General features: G+C 41.6%; 1 protein-coding gene across 6 annotated transcripts in view; it reads right to left on the reverse strand.

The window, feature by feature from the left end:
* Positions 1 to 17,887, reverse strand: part of LOC137332854 (U2 snRNP-associated SURP motif-containing protein-like) — a 59,018-nt gene that overhangs the window by 21,858 nt on the left and 19,273 nt on the right. For 3 of the 6 annotated variants that reach the window (XM_067996813.1, XM_067996812.1, XM_067996811.1), the window contains 7 exons: positions 14,096 to 14,175; positions 13,816 to 13,981; positions 10,025 to 10,233; positions 6,650 to 6,693; positions 4,276 to 4,380; positions 4,115 to 4,181; positions 3,610 to 3,779 (listed from right to left, as the gene is read on the reverse strand). In XM_067996813.1, coding sequence (XP_067852914.1) covers positions 3,610 to 3,779; positions 4,115 to 4,181; positions 4,276 to 4,380; positions 6,650 to 6,693; positions 10,025 to 10,233; positions 13,816 to 13,981; positions 14,096 to 14,175 — 841 coding nt within the window. Of the gene's footprint in view, positions 1 to 3,609; positions 3,780 to 4,114; positions 4,182 to 4,275; positions 4,381 to 5,882; positions 6,327 to 6,649; positions 6,694 to 10,024; positions 10,234 to 13,815; positions 13,982 to 14,095; positions 14,176 to 17,887 lie in introns of those variants that run through there. The other 3 variants (XM_067996814.1, XM_067996815.1, XM_067996816.1) reach the window with 3 other exon arrangements.

The raw sequence follows: 17,887 nt of genomic DNA on the forward strand, positions 1-17,887 counted from the left end.
ATTTATAACTCCTGTGTTCACAAAATAATAAAAGCCACACCACTTCACTGACTCTCTTAATAACAATGAGCTGGACCAGGTTAGGATGAGCTCATGGCACGAGCCAGGTTAGGATGAGCTCATGGCACGAGCCTTCATTGTCACATAGCTAAAGTCTGCAGTATAGCAGAAATAACTAACGAGCAGAGATTCCCTTCCTCTTTGATCTCAGCACACCAAAGGGTGATTGTTAGACAGGAATCAGATGGTAGCCTACAGGTTATGGTACTGGAAGAAAAAACCAGAGGTGATGAACTCAAATCCCACTTTGGCAAATTGTTAAACTGAATTCAATAACCTGGTAATTTGTGGGCTGACACCAGAAAAGAACCACAAAATCTGCTGGACTTTCTTAAAAACCCAATTTATACACTAATGTCCTTCAGGGAAAGTAACCTACCACACCTACCTGGTGTGGCTTACACATGACTGCAGTTGACTCTTAATGCCCTCTGGGCAACTAGGGATGGGCAATGAATGCTGCCTTGCTGGTGTCAACCACACTCCAGAACAAATATAAAAAACAACTGAACAAGATAGCAAGTTAAAGTAATAATTTTCTGGACCTTACAATAGATGTTGGGCACAGATACATTCACACCTGGGCCCAAGCACCTTTACTTTAATTGATTATTTTAGGATAAAGAAAGCAGCCTGTTCCCACAGACCCAGGGCAGCACTTCCTCATGGACTACCTTCCATTTAGCATCACTGAAATTTTTGTCTTGTCCCTTCATGAGGTTGCAGTGGCTGCAACACACTGTACATCTCCATATAAAATATAAATGTAGTATAAGCTTAGACATTAAGTCGGGTAGTTTGCTGATGTCAGTGAGGTGTACATCAGAAACTCTAAATGAGTTTTTTTTAGTTTCCATGGTTATTTAGTGATGAAAAGGCTTTTAATTGAGTTGGTACAGCCCACTGTAATAACTTTTATAGTATGGGCTACTCATGAACCCAAGACAATGATAAAATTAATATGAAAAAAATAATGCTGAATTCTAGTGTTCCTTACAGATATCCTCCCACAAAATCCTGCAATGTTAATGTTACACTAGTAAGAGTGAAGCATCCATTCACTGAGAAACTGAAGACAGACATTTGCTTGAAAATCTAAACTATGAGATTTGAACCAAACATTTTCTACTATGCTTTCTCCTTTAAGTGAAGAAAGCTTGCTGAAACTTCATCTGTCATAACTGTTCAGCTCCGAAGTATCATTCTAAACACACTGTTGAACACATGGGGCAGAATTTTGACTTTCGAGCTAGGAAGGAGGTGGGGGGAGATTTTCGGGTGTGAAACCCAGAAGGTAAGTTGGTGGTCGCGACCTTAATAAGGCCAATAAATTTTACTTCCTGGCTTGGAGAAAGGGAGGGATCATGAGCCGGGGAGGAGATTGGATCGGCCGGGATGACAAGGAGATCGGAGGGGGGAATTGGGGGGCTGGTACGAGGGATCGGAGGTCGCGTGAAGAGGCGGAGGTAGGTGATGGTCCACTTGTCGGCATGGTAAGCTTGTTGGGCCTGGATGAAGCACTCCTGCTCCTCCTGGCCCAGAAGCAGTGCAATAAAGGCACTCACCTCATCGACCCGGCCTTCCCGTCTGCTTTCACCTGATGTGAATTGAAAGTGATGGGAAACCCGAATAGATGTGGTTAAATTCATTTTATTTTTCCAATACACAAAATATTAAGTACCTCAAGTATCTCAATCAGGTACATTCCCCTTTTAAATATCGGCCCTCCAGCTTTAAGTGGGGGCATGACTTCCTGGTGTCTGCTGTCCACACGCATACAAACCTGCCTGGGTTAAACCCAGAAGTGGGCGAGCTGGAGCCGGGATGCGATCCCGCTCCAAAAGGCTGTTATTTTAACCTCCCACCCGTCCTCAACCCACTAGTTCTTGGAGGTTAAAATTTACCCCATGGTTTCCAGTTCCCACAATGACTGTTTATCCAGTGAGTAACTGAGCCATAAAGAGCGGGACAATGCCAGATGGGACAGTGACAAGGATGCTACAGTGGGCCTCAGCACTCCTAGGTTAGGGAAGAGAAAAATCAATCTGGGATCCCACTCCCAATTACTATCCGGCAACTCCTGCTGGAAGCAAATGTGAGATGTTGGCCAGGGGCTGCAGTAACCTGAGACATCAGCTGCTGACACACAGGCAAGAGCAACTTTTGAACTGAAGTAACCTGAGTCCAGTCGCTGGCCTGAGCTGGCTGGAACCGGTTTGAATTAGCTAAGTTTTGTGAAAGACAAAGGAGATGTGATAAGACACAAGACCTTATTTAGAAAAGGAGTAATGAGGTAATGCTACCTAAGTCCTCGGGACAGAGCCAATGAGCAGAAGACACAGACTAGGCGAGCAAGCCTAAACCAAAGGGAGAGAGACAACACAGCTTGAAGAGATAAGATTCGGAATAAGAATGAAGAATCTGGGGCGTGGAGCCAGAGCGAAGACTCCGGAGACTAACCATCGCGGAAGTGGAAGAACCTACGTCAGGGACGTAGAGACGACGTATATTCTGTGACCACTCAGGGAGTGTCAGAGAAACCTAGTGGGTGTGCGTTTAGATCCTAGTTTGGGTATAAAACTGTATAACCTGGTGCAAACTGCATGTCTATATCTAACCAGACGTATAAGGTAATTGTATAGGGTAACACAACACCAGTGCCTTTGCAAAGTATTACCAGTCAACTGACACCCAATGGAACTGAGCTCCCGCAAAAAGACAAGGGCCTGGAGTTTCCGCTAGGGGCGCCATCAGCAAATTGCACCCAGAAAGTGCTCGACACTGCACTAGTTTTGCTGAGGTGAAGTTACACCCAAGTTTCTGTGCAAACTCATTAACATAAGCCAGAACGGAAAATCTCCCATGAATCAGCGTAATCAAGCAGCATAATCAAATGTAAATGATTCGTTACTCGGACAGGGCCAATGGGGCCTCAAGGTGCTAGGTGGGGTAGTATAAAAGTTTTGGGAAAGAATTTCCCCTTGAAAGTGAGGCTGGAGACCAAAAGGGAAGCAGCACTTTTCTCTCTGTTTAAACTAATTGATGATTTCTGCAGCAATAGGGCAGACCTGTGGCTTCAACCGACTGCTGGTCAGGTGATCAATGTGAGCACAGGTGTATGTGTGCAATGTGATGAAACCCCCGAAAGAGCATAATCGGGGGAAATTCACCATTACAACCTGAAGACATGGGCAGTTTTGTGGGCGGGGACTGGTTTGGACAAAGGGGCTGTGTACTGGCGTAAAAGATCGGGGGTACTTGAGTGTAAAGTAGTTATGGGCGCAACTCACTTACGTTTAAAATTCTGCGATCTTTTGCGCTATTTGATTTGATTAATATGTTATGTAGGGATTTTTGCAGGCAGTTATGTAAAAGTTATGCAAAGATTCCTGCAGGCAGCTAAATAGGGCAGTTATATAAGGCATTTATATAGAGATTCCTGCAAGCAGTTATATAATAGTTATTTAGGGATTCCTACAGCAATTATTTACAGATTCCTGCAGGCAGTTAATCAGAGGTTCAATCATCATCTTATAGAGTAGAACTCACTCATCCTTCAGTTGCCCCTTCTTCACTGGTTCCTCTTGCTCAACAGGCACTTCCACTTCTCCGTCCTCTGGCATTCCTTGCAAATAGGGATTCATAGGTGGAGGATGCCACAGTGAACTACATTTAAATATTCGGAAATCCTCTGTTCGCCATTTAGTAGGAGAATCACCCTAAGTGCACAGAAACATAAGCAATTTGAATTTCAAAACTGTATCTTAGTTTAGATCAATATTTCTCAGATAATAAAGTAATTGGGCAGTACTTTTAGAAATTTTGGAGCAAATTAAAAAGTTTATTTATAACTCCTGACTGTATTATATTTTAATATACCAGTAAGACATTTGGAATGTACTGTTATTTTCCCTGAATGGAACATCTTCAACCGAAGAAAGATCAGACGTAGTAAATAAGGTTGACCACTATTAACAGGCACTCCAACACTAAAACAAGGGAGACTATTGCTATTAAAAACAAATTAATTGAAATGTCTGTAATTTTAATTTACCTGTAAAATAGAAAATAGCTTCCATCTATAGTATATATGTGCCGGGTTCTTGTTCTCAAATAGGAATCTGGCAAAGGAGTTGATGAACAAAAACAGTCATGCTATTTCATTACATTAATAGAAAAGGTAATTATAACCATCAATATGATGTTAATTTTTACCTAAACTGGGGATTATTAATTTCTCGATTCATAATTACAGCTTCAAAAATTGGTCCCTCACGCACCACAAATTCGATCATTCGATGAATTAGGCACAATAGGTTCCTAACAGAACAAAAGAAAATTAAAAATTGTTCAAAAATACCCAGTTAAGCATATCTTAAATACTAGCAAATGACAGAAGTACTTTCAAAAGTGAAAGCCATTGTAGCATTTGAATCAACAGAAATAAGACAAGCTTCGAAGTTGATGCTGTCCCCTTTCTCAGTGTAATCCACAATCTTAAAAAAAATTGGTGTAGTGTTTCAAAATATATAAAGCAGATCTCCAAATCCAACAGAAAATTTCCACAACTACAACCAACTATATTTTTTTTACTGCATTACTTACTACTATCAGCTACTACAGGCAATATTCTTGCAATTGCATTAAAAAGTCTAAATTTAAAAAAAACATTTTGTGCAAATTTTGTATTCATCAGTGTGAAGGCAATTAGTGCTGGGAAATGGAACACTTTTCCATTTTGGGCACCCAATGTAAGCATCAAGCACAGGTCAGGTACAGGAAAGTTAGATGTGGAGTAAAGCTCCCTTTACTCTGCTCCAACAATGGGCCTCAGCCCCAAGCTCAACAGCACCGCCTATTGCACCAGTGTGGCATTTTTCCATTTCCCACACCAGCCATTCTGTGGCCTCTCTTGAGTGAGATTGCCAGTTTTCTGCTCTAGTCCTTTGCCCACTAGGAAATGGATTGAGACTGCCCAAACTTATTTCACTGAGAGGAACCTTACACCTAGCAGAGGAGATGGGCCAGATATGAACCCAGGTCTCTTAAGATGAAAGGCTAGTGTCTAAACCACTGCACCACCCAATTCTGCCCCCCACCCCCCAAGCATAATCTAATTATTTTGCTGGCATACGTATATATTATCAAGGTTTTGGATGATGCATTTTCCTACAGTTGTACTTATTTCCACTTTATTTACCTCAAAATCCAAAAAACCCAAAAATTCAGGAGCAATGACAAATATCAATACCAAATTAGCATTCATAGCTCAATATTTAGCCTTTTAAAGCCACAATATACAGCAGGATCCTTTTTGCCACTAAGTTAGTTTGATTTGCTACTGAGGTGCAGCCAAAGAAGTGAAAAGCAGTATTTGAAAATATTGATACATTTGCTTCAATTTGGTCAATCCTTTCTGATATTCGCTGCTAAATGTTCCACCTTCAATAACCACCAAGTTATTTTACAACAGTTACAAGTCATTATAGACATGATGTGCTTCAGGAAACATACAGGCAATGGATGGATGCTCGGAAATTAAAGTTCACTAACTTTGATTGCATTTTAATTCTGGTACATGCAGTTATGACAAAAACTCCACTAGTGTACTGAATGTTCTTGGTGTTTTACTGACGTATATTGCAGCTTTAAAACAATTTTTTTTTTAAAACCACGTTTGACTATCCACAAGCTTTTAAGAATATGTTACAACAAAATATAATATCTGAAAATAACAAATCAATGTCATAAGTTGGTTTCACAAATCCATTGTAGCTGGTACACACAAATATAGAAGTTGCTATTTGTAGTGCAAGCATTACCTGAAAGTACCAAGTGTCCATAATTCATGTGGCCGAGTTGATTACTAATAGTACAAACTACCAAAGAGTGAGGAGCTAACAGGCTCAAACCGTGGTTGCGCATCCTTGTTATCCCACGAAGCCCTGGATATTCGCACGGAACAGTGAAAACCAGCACCAGGCTCCACTCAGTTTAGCGTCCTGAGGCACCAGCAGGCCGCCACTTCAGTCCCCTGTTCCTCTGGTCCGTTCATTGCGCTGTGACTAAGGCACACTCTATCCACGAATCTATTTTTCTGCTTTTTTTAAGCTATTACGTACCAAGAGTCCCCATTCCTCTGAGCAAGACATCACAGCACAAGCTCAACCAAGTTAATTACTTAGCAATAGCAAAGTATAAGTCAACACTTCAACATTTTAGTAACAAAGCAAAAAAAAAACCTCTCTGCCAAAATTAGTTTATAATAACTTCCACAAACTTCTAGCTATAATTAATGAAATCTTTATTTCAATATAGGTGTAATAGTTAACTCTAGTTAATCAGTCACTTTTTTAAAGCCATTCCTAGGTCTAATTATTGATAACTCCACTTTTCGGAACATGAATTTTTAAAAAATTTTAAAAACAGAATATTTCTAGAACTATATGGTTGCTCGCAGAAATGGGGTCCATCCTTTAAGGCACGTAAGCACGTGTGGAAAAAAATCCTTTTGTCTACTAAACATCTTGTCGCAAATAGGCTGCTTAGTCGTAGTAGCAGTAGTAGTAAGAATGAACTGAAAGTGTACCTTTCTGTTGGGATAACCACTTTGACTACGGCTTCGGACAGAGTCTGCACATGAAGTCACATCAAATAGTAAAAATATAAAAAATGTGAGTATTGGCTGGTGAAACACTGCAGGACATACAGCATCAAGAACAAAACAAAAGCAACAGTTGATATTTTAATGCTATGTTTAGCTGGCGTTTAATCAGAAAACAAAACAAAAAATTACAAAAACAGACGTAAAGCACTAAATACTCCAAAGCAGCTTACTCACCAGGACGATTGGCCTAACAGATAAAAATCTATACATCTGGATTTTGATAAAGTTTGCTCTCCCTTGATTGTTCTGTAGCACACACTACTCTAGTGAGTAATGCTGGGTTCAATCATCAGTTGCTGGGCCTCAGTACAGAAATACTCTAAAATATCACTACAGGGTTCTATGCAGAGTATCACAAAATGCAAAGTAAAATAATTTGTGTGTTGTGGGAATCAGAACATCGTCCTAAAAAACCTGAGTTTAAAAGCACAAGTTCTGTTTTGACTTGGGTAAAAGCAACAGTATGGTAGAGGTCATGATTAACAATATCCCGCAGTACTGAGGTTACCCTGATTTTTTAGAACATCTCAAGACTTGGGAGTCTCTGGAGTTCTGCACTCCAGAATAAAGAAAAAAAACAACATTTTAAGAAGTCCACAGTGCAACAACAGTACAAGATTATGACCACCTATTATTGGGACACAATGAGCTGAAAACAATCAGTTCTGGATGTTCTGTATGTGATACGTTTGGTTGAATCTGTAACTGAATTAATAGTGTAACAGACATCCAAAATCAGTATCAACCAAAAAGGCTAGAGTTGAGAAAAAGTTGTATGTTTTCAACATGGGAATAAATCTTTATTTTACTAACTGTAAACAAACACATTTTTACTGCATACTGCACATTTTAGAATATATTTAAATCCTACAAATAGTGTGTAAGTTGATCACCAAAAATGCAGACTTAGATTTTGACAGTAAGACAGTAGTTTGTTTTTAAAGTGGTGTGGGCATTTAGTTACCATCTGGGAAACTTAAAAGAATACTACACTTAAAAGTACTGTGCACAGTTTTTGTCTCCATATTACAAAAAAGGATATGGAAGCACTGGAGAAAGTGCAAAAAAGATTTACAAGGATGATACCAGAACTGAGAGAGTAGAACTTTCAGGAAAGACTGAACAGGCTGGGACTCTTTTCTATACAAAAGAGAAGACTGGGGTCTGACCTAATAGAAGTCTTTAGAATTATGAAGGTTCAATAGGGTAGGTATAGAGAAGATGTTTCCACTTGTGGAGAGTTCAAAGCTAGAGGTCATAAATATAAGATAGTCACTAATAAATCTAATAAGGAATTCAGGAGAAACTTTTTCAGAGTGGTGAGAATATTGAACTCGCTACCACATGGAATGGAAGAAGGGAATAGCATAGATGCTTTTTAGGGGATAAGTGTTAATTGCATCCATGTGATTTAAATCAATTAGTGTTAATTGTATCCAGGTGATGCGTATCAATTGGGAACTCTCGTATCCATTTATAAGGGAGCTGATCTAGGGCACAGTGTGGGTGTAATGTGAGCTCTGTGAATAAAGGCTGGGAAGCAATTGCAGTCTAGGCTCTAGTAGTCTATCCTTCACCACCTGGCTATCCAATTTAGAACAATAAGTACGTGAAGGAAAAAGGAATAGAAGGAAATGTTGATAGCGTGAGATGTAGCAAGGTGGGAGGTGGCTCGTGTGGAGCATAAACACTGGTATGGAACATTTGGCCCGAATGGCCGGTTTCTGTGCTGTAAAATTGTATGTAATTCTTTGTAATAATAGCAGATTCATCATGGAATTATATGGATTGAATGTTACCTGTGACATGCTGATGATGCCAACTAGCAATAAATAAAGACAGTAGGAACATACTGAAAGGACTTGTGAAAAAATCTGTTTAAGATGTGCTGTAAGATAGTGAAGTAGAGCTGCTTTTTGACTGGTTCCTTGGATATGCGTAAAGTATTTTATTGTACAACAGATAATGCTGGTGTGACAGATGTGAACTTGATACAAATTGTTTTAATATATGTATAATATATTAGATACTGTAAAAAGAGGTAGGTTGTGATCATTGAGATTTCCAATTGTTGACTGAGCCCCTATTTTAGGAAACTCAATTTGTTATGAAAGATCAACAGAATGTAGTGTGCGCCCAAAATGTTTAATTCCTACTATTTGCATATGTAAATGGACACCCCAAATCAATCTTTTCATAACCAAAGTTTTCAACTCTGCTTAAACTGGCTGCTAAATGACACTACCTTCAAAATACCACAAACACAAACTGATATGGTGCTGTACATTCCAGCTCGTTCAAAAAAAAAAGGAATCTAGATTCTTAGCCAGGCCATCATTCCACATTAGAGGTGTCAGAAAATAATCAAGAAGGCTAATGAAATGCTGGCCTTTATATCTAGAGTACAAGGGGGCAGAAGTTATGCTGCAGATATACAAAACCCTGGTTAGACCGCACCTGGAGTACTGTGAGCAGTTCTGGGCACCGCACCTTCAGAAGGACGTATTGGCCTTGGAGGGAGTGCAGCGTAGGTTTACTAGAATGATACCCGGACTTCAAGGGTTAAGTTACAAGGAGAGATTACACAAATTGGGGTTGTATTCTCTGGAGTTTTGAAGGTTAAGGGGTGATCTGATCGAAGTTTGTAAGATATTAAGGGGAACAGATAGGGTGGATAGAGAGAAACTATTTCTGCTGGTTGGGGATTTTAGGAGTAGGGGGCACAGTCTAAAAATTAGAGCCAGACCTTTCAGGAGCGAGATTAGAAAACATTTCTACACACAAAGGGTGGTAGAAGTTTGGAACTCTCTTCCGCAAATGGCAATTGATACTAGCTCAATTGCTAAATTTAAATCTGAGATAGACAGCTTTTTGGCAACCAAAGGTATTAAGGGATATGGGCCAAAGGCAGGTATATGGAGTTAGATCACAGATCAGCCATGATCTTATCAAATGGCGGAGCAGGCACGAGGGGCTGAATGGCCTACTCCTGTTCCTATGTTCCTAAATTTGGGTTGAATTGAATTGTTGTCGCCAAGGTCCCAAACGCATGTGAGTAAATAAAACCTGTTCCAAATTTATTTCTATTTACTTTGACATCTCAATATAACAAGATGCCACTTGCATTACTGCAATTTATATCTACAAAAAACAAAATTTAAGAACGAGTAATGAAAGTCAACCTTCAAACATTTAAACAAATGATGACTTACAACACTAGACCTACAATAATATTTTTGTATGAACATTTAATTTTTGATTCTCTAGCATGCACAGAAATCATTCACATCTTTTTACCTTCTCAAATTCCTCCTTGGATTTTGATGGTGGCAGTGGCATATCGGGGTTCCTCAGCCTCGCTCTAGGCTGTGCATTAAAAGGTAAACCCGATGGAGGAGGAGGAAGAGTCAATTCCATCATAGCTGGTGGAATGTATATAGGGTATGGGGGGGTGGGCACTGCCTTCCCCCAACCCAGCTTCATTTCATAACCCATTATAAATTTCCCTGTAAACATGACACCACACCTGATCTTTAGCACATCAGATAATTTGGTTTCCCTTTTAAGTATTAGTCTACCAAATTAATTTAAAACGTACTAACAGAAAAACCATCATGAATGCTCAAACGGACGCAATTTCAAATTAAATTACATCGAAAAAGCTACATCTAAATAGCTGTCAGCAATTTTCTTAATACTTCTTAGTTCTTTTTTAAGACACCATAAAAATAAACACTAAATCTTTATCTATAACTATAACATATTGGCCCAGAAATTGCTGGAAAAATAACAGAGAGTTCACGGCACCCATCATTATTAGTGCATAAAAAAAACCAGCAACGTGTGGCAGGAAGAGATATGCCATGAGTTGTGAATCGCCACATTAGCGCCTAATCTCGCAAAAATGGGAGGTTGCCATCAACCATCTTATTAAATGGTGGAGCCCCTCGAGACTGCTCCACCATTCAATAAGATCATGGCTGATCTTCGACCTTAAGTCCACTTTCCCGCCCAATCTCCATATCCCTTGATTCCCTTAGAGTCCAAAAATCTATCGATCTCAGTCTTGAATATACTCAACGACTGAGCATCCACAGACCTCTGGGTAGAGAATTCCATATATTCACAACCCTTTTGAGTGAAGAAATTCCTCCTCATCTCAGTCCTAAATGTCCGACCTCTTATCCTGAGACTATGTACCCTAGTTCTAGACTCTCAAGCCAGGGGAAACATCCTCTCAACATCTACCAGAGTATAGGCCCATTCTACTCAATCTTTCATCATAGGACAACCCACGAATCAATCTAGTGAACTTTCGTTGCACCGCCTCTAAAGCAAGAATATCCTCTCTTAGGTAAGGAGACCAAAATTGCACACAGTACTCCAGTGCTCTCACCAAAGCCCTATACAATTGCAGCAAGACTTCCTTACTCTTGTACTCCAACTCCCTTGTAATAAAGGCCAACATACCATTTGCCTTCCTAATTGTTGCTGTACCTGCATGTTAACTTTCTGTGTTTCTTGTACAAGGATTCCCAAATCCCGCTGAACCCCAAACATTTAATAGTTTCTCACCGTTTAAAAAATATTCCGTTTTTCTATTTTTCCTACCAAACTGAATAACCTCACATTTCCCCACATTATACTCCATCTACCACCTTCTTGCCCACTCACTTAACCTAGCGATATCCTTTTGCAGGCTCTTTGCATCTTCTTCACAGCTCACATTCCCACCCAGCTTTGTATCATCAGCAAACTTGGATACATTACAATTGGTGTCCTCATCGAGGTCATTAATATAGATTGTAAACAGCTGAGGCCCAAGCACCGATCCCTGCGGCATCCCATTAGTTCAACCTGCCAACCCGAAAATGACCCGTTTATTCCTACTCTCTGTTTTCTCTCTGTTAACAAATCCCCAATCCATGCTAATATATTACCCCAAATCCCATGAGCCCTAATCTTGTGTGGCACCTTATTGAGTGCCTTTTGAAAATCCAAATATACTACATCCACTGGTTCCCCCTTATCTACCCTGGTAGTTACACCCTCAAAAAACTCTATTTCCCTTTCATAAAACAATGTTGACTCTGCCTAATCGTTTTATGATTTTCAAAGTGCCCTGTTACTACGTCCTTAATAATAGATTCTAGCATTTTCCCAATACTGATGTCAGGCTAACTGGCCTGTAGTTCCCTATTTTCTCTCTCCCTCCTTTCTTGAATAGCGGGGTTACATTTGCTACCTTCTAATCCACAGGGACCGTTCTAGAATCTAGGGAATTCTGGAAGATCAAAACCAATGCATCCACTATCTCTGCAGCTAACTCTTTTAAAACCCGAGGATGTAGGCCATTAGGTCCTGGGGATTTGTCGCCTTTTAGTCCCATTAATTTTTCTAAAACTTTTTCTTTACTAATCTAAATTACTTTAAGTTCCTCCCTCTCATTAGACCCCTGGTTCCCCAGTATTTCCAGTAATTTTTTTGAGCCTTCTACTGTGAAGACAGATACAAAATATTTGTTTAATGTCTCTGCCATTTCCTTATTCCCCATTATAATTTCTCCTGTCTCTGCCTCTAAGTGACCTACATTTACTTTCGCTATTCTCTTCCTTTTTATATACCTGTAGAAGCTCTTACAATCTGTTTTTATATTTCGTGCTAGTTTACTCTCATATTCAATTGTCTCGCTTTTTATCAATTTCTTAATTATCCTTTGCTGATTTCTAAAATCCTCCCGATCCTCAGACTTACTCTTTTTGGCAGTATTGTAAGACTCTTCTCTTAATCTAATACTATCCTTAACTTCTCTAGTTAGCCACGGTTGGATCACTTTTCCTGCGGATATTTTATTCCTCAAGGGTATGTATATCCGTTGGGAATTATGAATTACATCTTTAAATGTTTGCCATTGCTTATCTACCATCATATCTTTTAATCTAACTTCCCAATCTAGCTTAGCAAACTCACCCCTCATACCTACATCATTGGCTTTGTTTAAATTTAAGACCCTAGTTTCGGACTTAACTACATCACTCTCAAACTCAATATATTATGGTCACTCTTCCCCAGAGATTCCTTTATTATAAGATTACTAATTAATTCTGTCTCATTACACAGTACTAGATCTAAAATAGCCTGTTCTTTAGTTGGTTCCTCAACATATTGTTCTCGAAAACTGTCTCGAATACATTCCATGAACTCATCCTCCAAACTACTTTTGCCAATTTGGTTTGCCCAGTCTATAAGATTGAAGTCCCCCATGATTATTGCATTACCCTTGTTACATGCTCCTCTAATTTCTCAAATCTCTAATTTGCATCGTAAATACGAATGAATTTCGCTACAGACATTTAGGGCTGGTATTTCATGTCGTAAGAACCCTGTTAATGAAACGATTTATGGTCCCGACATTAAACTCAACCTTGGAGGCCCACAAAGGGAACAACTGAAACTGGAATTTCACTCCTGCAGGTAGTAAATTGTTCCGAGAGGATTTTTTTTCTTACTTTTCCTTTGGCTCTTTTTTCTCTCTCTCAATCCAATCTGTCTTTCCCTCTCTCAATTTCTCTTTCTGTATCTGATTTGACTCTAATTCACGCTCTGTTTCTTTCTCTATCCTTAAATTTCATTGGTTAAGGAGATAGACCATTGGACAAGACATTCAGGAGATCCCAGATGCCCGATTGACCTTGCCGCCCGGTTATCAATTCACATTTCCAGAAAATTGCATTGCACAAATAATACGACCTGAAAGGTGAGGAAAAAAATCCAATTGAGGGCGCTCACCGCGAGATGCCCTGCTCCAGCAAATTCTGGGCCATAATTTATCTACTCTAATTTGTCAAATTCACAAAAAGATTTTCTCTAAAGCTTGAAACTAAATGAATATCAGCTGCACACAAAAATCTTTAAATATTTACGTTTAAATGAAACTGGGTCTTTGAGTCAACTGCTGCACATCATGATACAGCTTTGGCAGGTTTGCAAGAAATGACCAAGATCACCCAGTGTCAGATAATACTCCTGTATACCATATCCCGCAATTTAACTTAGTACAAATGCACCTTCTACTTTGTTCTACTTACCATTGAGAGATTTAAGGGCTTTATCTGCATGTTTTCTGTTCATGAAGGCAACAAAGCCACAGTTTCGGAGTCTAGCTCGTTCTTCCTCTGTTCTAGGCCACATGATTTTTACACTTGCCAAAGGGCCAAATTTGCCAAATTCCTTGCAGAGCATCTCTTCGTCCATCTAACAGAAGCACAGAACAACGTGTTACGGAAAAACTGTCTTATTAAAAAATAAGGAACTCTAAGTATCAATTATGCTAAAATATGACAAGCTGCAATAAAGGCTTGAAGGTACCTGTGGGTTTATGTTTCCGACATACAGGTTTGTAGTATGAGGATCCCCTGCATCATATGATCCTGGAGTATCATCTAGCACTAGATACAATTTAAAAATAATGAATTTCATATTAGCAATTTGTATTTTTGCAATACATAAATAAGTGCTTTGTCTGTGTAGTCTTAAGATGTGATGTGGAGATGCCGGTGATGGACTGGGGTGGACAAACGTAAGGAGTCGCACAACACCAGGTTATAGTCCAACAGCTTTATTTGAAATCACAAGCTTTCGGAGCTTTGCTCCTTCGTCAGGTGAGTGAAGGGTTGCATAAAAGGCACAGTATATATAGTCAGAGAACAATGCCTGGTGATTACAGATAATCTTTCTAACTGCCCTTTATCACACCTCGGCAGAGAGATAATCACAGCAATCAAAGGAGTGAATGGTGTTCAGACAGGTTGGTCAGGGAAACATTACATCCAAGAATACTGAATACACAAGGGGTCAAATCACAAAGATAGAGAGAGAGAGAGACCAGAAAGACAGAGAGAGAGAGAGAGAGAGAATGACCAGGTGTATTAAAAACGGATAACTTTTTCTCGCTGTGTATGGACAACAAGCCAACTACGACTTGAGTCTGGATGACTACGTCAGGTGGGATTACATGTAGCGTGACATGAACCCAAGATCCCGGTTGAGACCGTCCTCATGGTTGCGGAACTTGGCTATCAATTTCTGCTCGATGATTTTGCGTTGTCGTGTGTCTCGAAGGCCGCCTTGGAGAACGCTTACCCGAAGATCGGAGGCTGAATGTCCTTGACTGCTGAAGAGTTCCCTGACTGGGAGGGAACCCTCCTGTCTGGCGATTGTTGTGCGGTGTCCGTTCATCCGTTGTCGCAGTGTCTGCATGGTCTCGCCGATGTACCATGCTCCGGGGCATCCTTTCCTGCAACGTATGAGGTAGACAATGTTGGCCAAGTCACAGGAGTATGAACCATGTACCTGGTGGGTGGTGTCCTCTCGTGTGATGGTGGTATCTGTGTCGATGATCTGGCATGTCTTGCAGAGGTTACCGTGGCAGGGTTGTGTGGTGTCGTGGACGCTGTTCTCCTGAAAGCTGGGTAATTTGCTGCGAACGATGGTCTGTTTGAGGTTAGGTGGCTGTTTGAAGGCGAGTAGAGGAGGCGTGGGGATGGCCATAGCGAGGTGTTCGTCGTCATCGATGACATGTTGAAGGCTGCGAAGAACATGGCGTAGTTTCTCCGCTCCGGGGAAGTACTGGACGACGAAGGGTACTCTGTTGGTTGTGTCCCGTGTTTGTCTTCTGAGGAGGTCTATGCGATTTTTCGCTGTGGCCCGTTGGAACTGTCGATCGACAAGTCGAGCGTCATATCCCGTTCTTACGAGGGCGTTTTTCAGCGTCTGTAGGTGTCCATCGCGTTCCTCCTCGTCTGAGCAGATCCTGTGTATTCACAGGGCCTGTCCATAGGGGATGGCCTCTTCGACGTGGTTGGGTTGGAAGCTGGAGAAGTGGAGCATCGTAAGGTTGTCCGTGGGCTTGCGGTAGAGTGAGGTGCTGAGGTGCCCGTCTTTGATAGAGATTCGTGTGTCCAAGAATGAAACCAATTCTGAGGAGTATTCCATGGTGAGTTTGATGGTGGGATGGAACTTGTTGATGTTATCGTGTAGTCTCTTCAGTGATTCTTCGCCGTGGGTCCATAGGAAGAAAATGTCGTCGATGTATCTGGTGTATAGCGTTGGTTGGAGGTCCTGTGCAGTGAAGAAGTCGTGCTCGAACTTGTGCATGAAAATGTTGGCGTATGGGGGTGCGAATATGTTCCCCATGGCTGTTCCGTGTGTTTGGGTAAAGAACTGGTTGTCAAAGGTGAAGACATTGTGATCCAGGATGAAGCGGATGAGTTGTAGGATGGCGTCTGGAGATTGGCTGTTGTTGGTGTTGAGTATTGATGCTGTTGCAGCGATGCCGTCATCGTGGGGAATACTGGTGTAGAGTGCCGAGACGTCCATCGTGGTGAGAAGTGTTCCTGGTTCAACTGGTCCGTGGGTGCTGAGTTTTTGTAGGAAGTCTGTAGTCGCGACAGAAGCTGGGGGTTCCCTGTACGATGGGTTTCAGGATGCCCTTGACGTATCCAGAGAGGTTCTCACACAGGGTTCCGTTGCCTGATACGATAGGACGTCCGGGTGTGTTCGCTTTGTGTATCTTTGGGAGGCAGTAGAAGTCTTCCACGCGGGGAGTACGTGGGATGAAAGCACGTAGGATGCTTTGAAGGTCTGGATCGAAGGTCTTGATCAGTTTGTTGAGCTGGTGGGTATGTTCTTTGGTCGGACCTGCGGGTAACCATCTGTAGTGTTCCTGGTTGTCCAGTTGTCGGTATGCTTGTTTGCAATAGTCCGTTCTGTTCTGAATGACGATGGCTCCTCCTTTGTCCGCTGGTTTGATGACGATGTTGCGGTTGGTCTTGAGAGCGTTGATGGCGTTGCGTTGTGCTCGGGTGACATTCTGGACTGTCTTGTGAGTGCGGCTGATGAATCTGGCGTTGACGCATCACCTGACAGCTTGAGCAAACATGTCAAGCTTAGGGCAGTGACCCTCCGGAGGGGTCCAATTTGAATCTTTCTTCTTCGGTTGCTGTACCGTGGATCCCTCTGTCTGATGTTCCGGATCATTGATTGTCTCATTGGGTTCGCTCCTGAAATCATGGGATTTGTGGAAGAATTCCCGGAGCCTCATTCTCCTGATGAATTCCTTCTGTGTCCGCCGTGAGACCGATGGGGTCCATTTTGGTGGTGGGGCAGAAATTGAGCCCTCGGCTGAGAACTTCGATTTCCTCTGGTTGAAGGGTGTGGTCGGACAAATTGACGATGGACTTCCCTGTGGTTGCAACCGTGGTACCGGGGGAGGCTTGGTTGATGCTGGTGGTGATGCCGAGTTTCTCAAGCTTCCTGCTCTTGGTTTTCATGTAGGCAGCGTAGTTCTGTTGCCTCGTCTGTTTGGCGGTGTCTCGTAGCTGGTCTGCTGTGTCCTGAGTACAGGTTGAGAGTATGGACTCTATCTTGGTTTCGAGGTTGCGGCGTCTGCTGTAGAACTGGTGTACAAGATGGTTGCGGAGTGTGCGAGAGGTACGACGGCAGAGTCTCTCAGCGTAGTCTGAGTTGTATGTCGACTTGAGTGGGTTCGTTATCTGTAGTCCTTTCGGGATCTTGTCTGCTTTTTCTTGCCGCTCTGTAGAAACTTGATGACTGTGTCGATATGCGCGATCTTCTTGGAGATCCTCTCCACTTTGAGCCGGCAGTTTGTGGTGTCGATAGTAGCCATGATGTGGAGATGCCGGTGAAGGACTGGGGTGGACAAATGTAAGGAGTCGCACAACACCAGGTTATAGCCAAACAGCTTTATTTGAAATCACAAGCTTTCGGAGCTTTGCTTCTTCATCAGGTGAGTGAAGGGTTGCACTTCAGTCGGGGAACACTTCAGCAGTCAAGGACATTCAGCCTCCGATCTTCGGGTAAGCGTTCTCCAAGGCGGCCTTCGAGACACACGACAACGCAAAATCATCGAGCAGAAATTGATAGCCAAGTTCCGCACCCATGAGGACGACCTCAACTGGGATCTTGGGTTCATGTCACGCTACATGTAACCCCACCTGACGTAGTCATCCAGACTCAAGTCGTAGTTGGCTTGTTGTCCATACACAGCGAGAAAAAGTTATCCGTTTTTAATACACCTGATCATTCTCTCTCTCTCTCTCTCTGTCTTTCTGGTCTCTCTCTCTCTCTGTCTTTGTGATT

This window comes from Heptranchias perlo, chromosome 15 (genome assembly GCF_035084215.1).
Source record: "Heptranchias perlo isolate sHepPer1 chromosome 15, sHepPer1.hap1, whole genome shotgun sequence".
NCBI lineage: Eukaryota > Metazoa > Chordata > Chondrichthyes > Hexanchiformes > Hexanchidae > Heptranchias > Heptranchias perlo.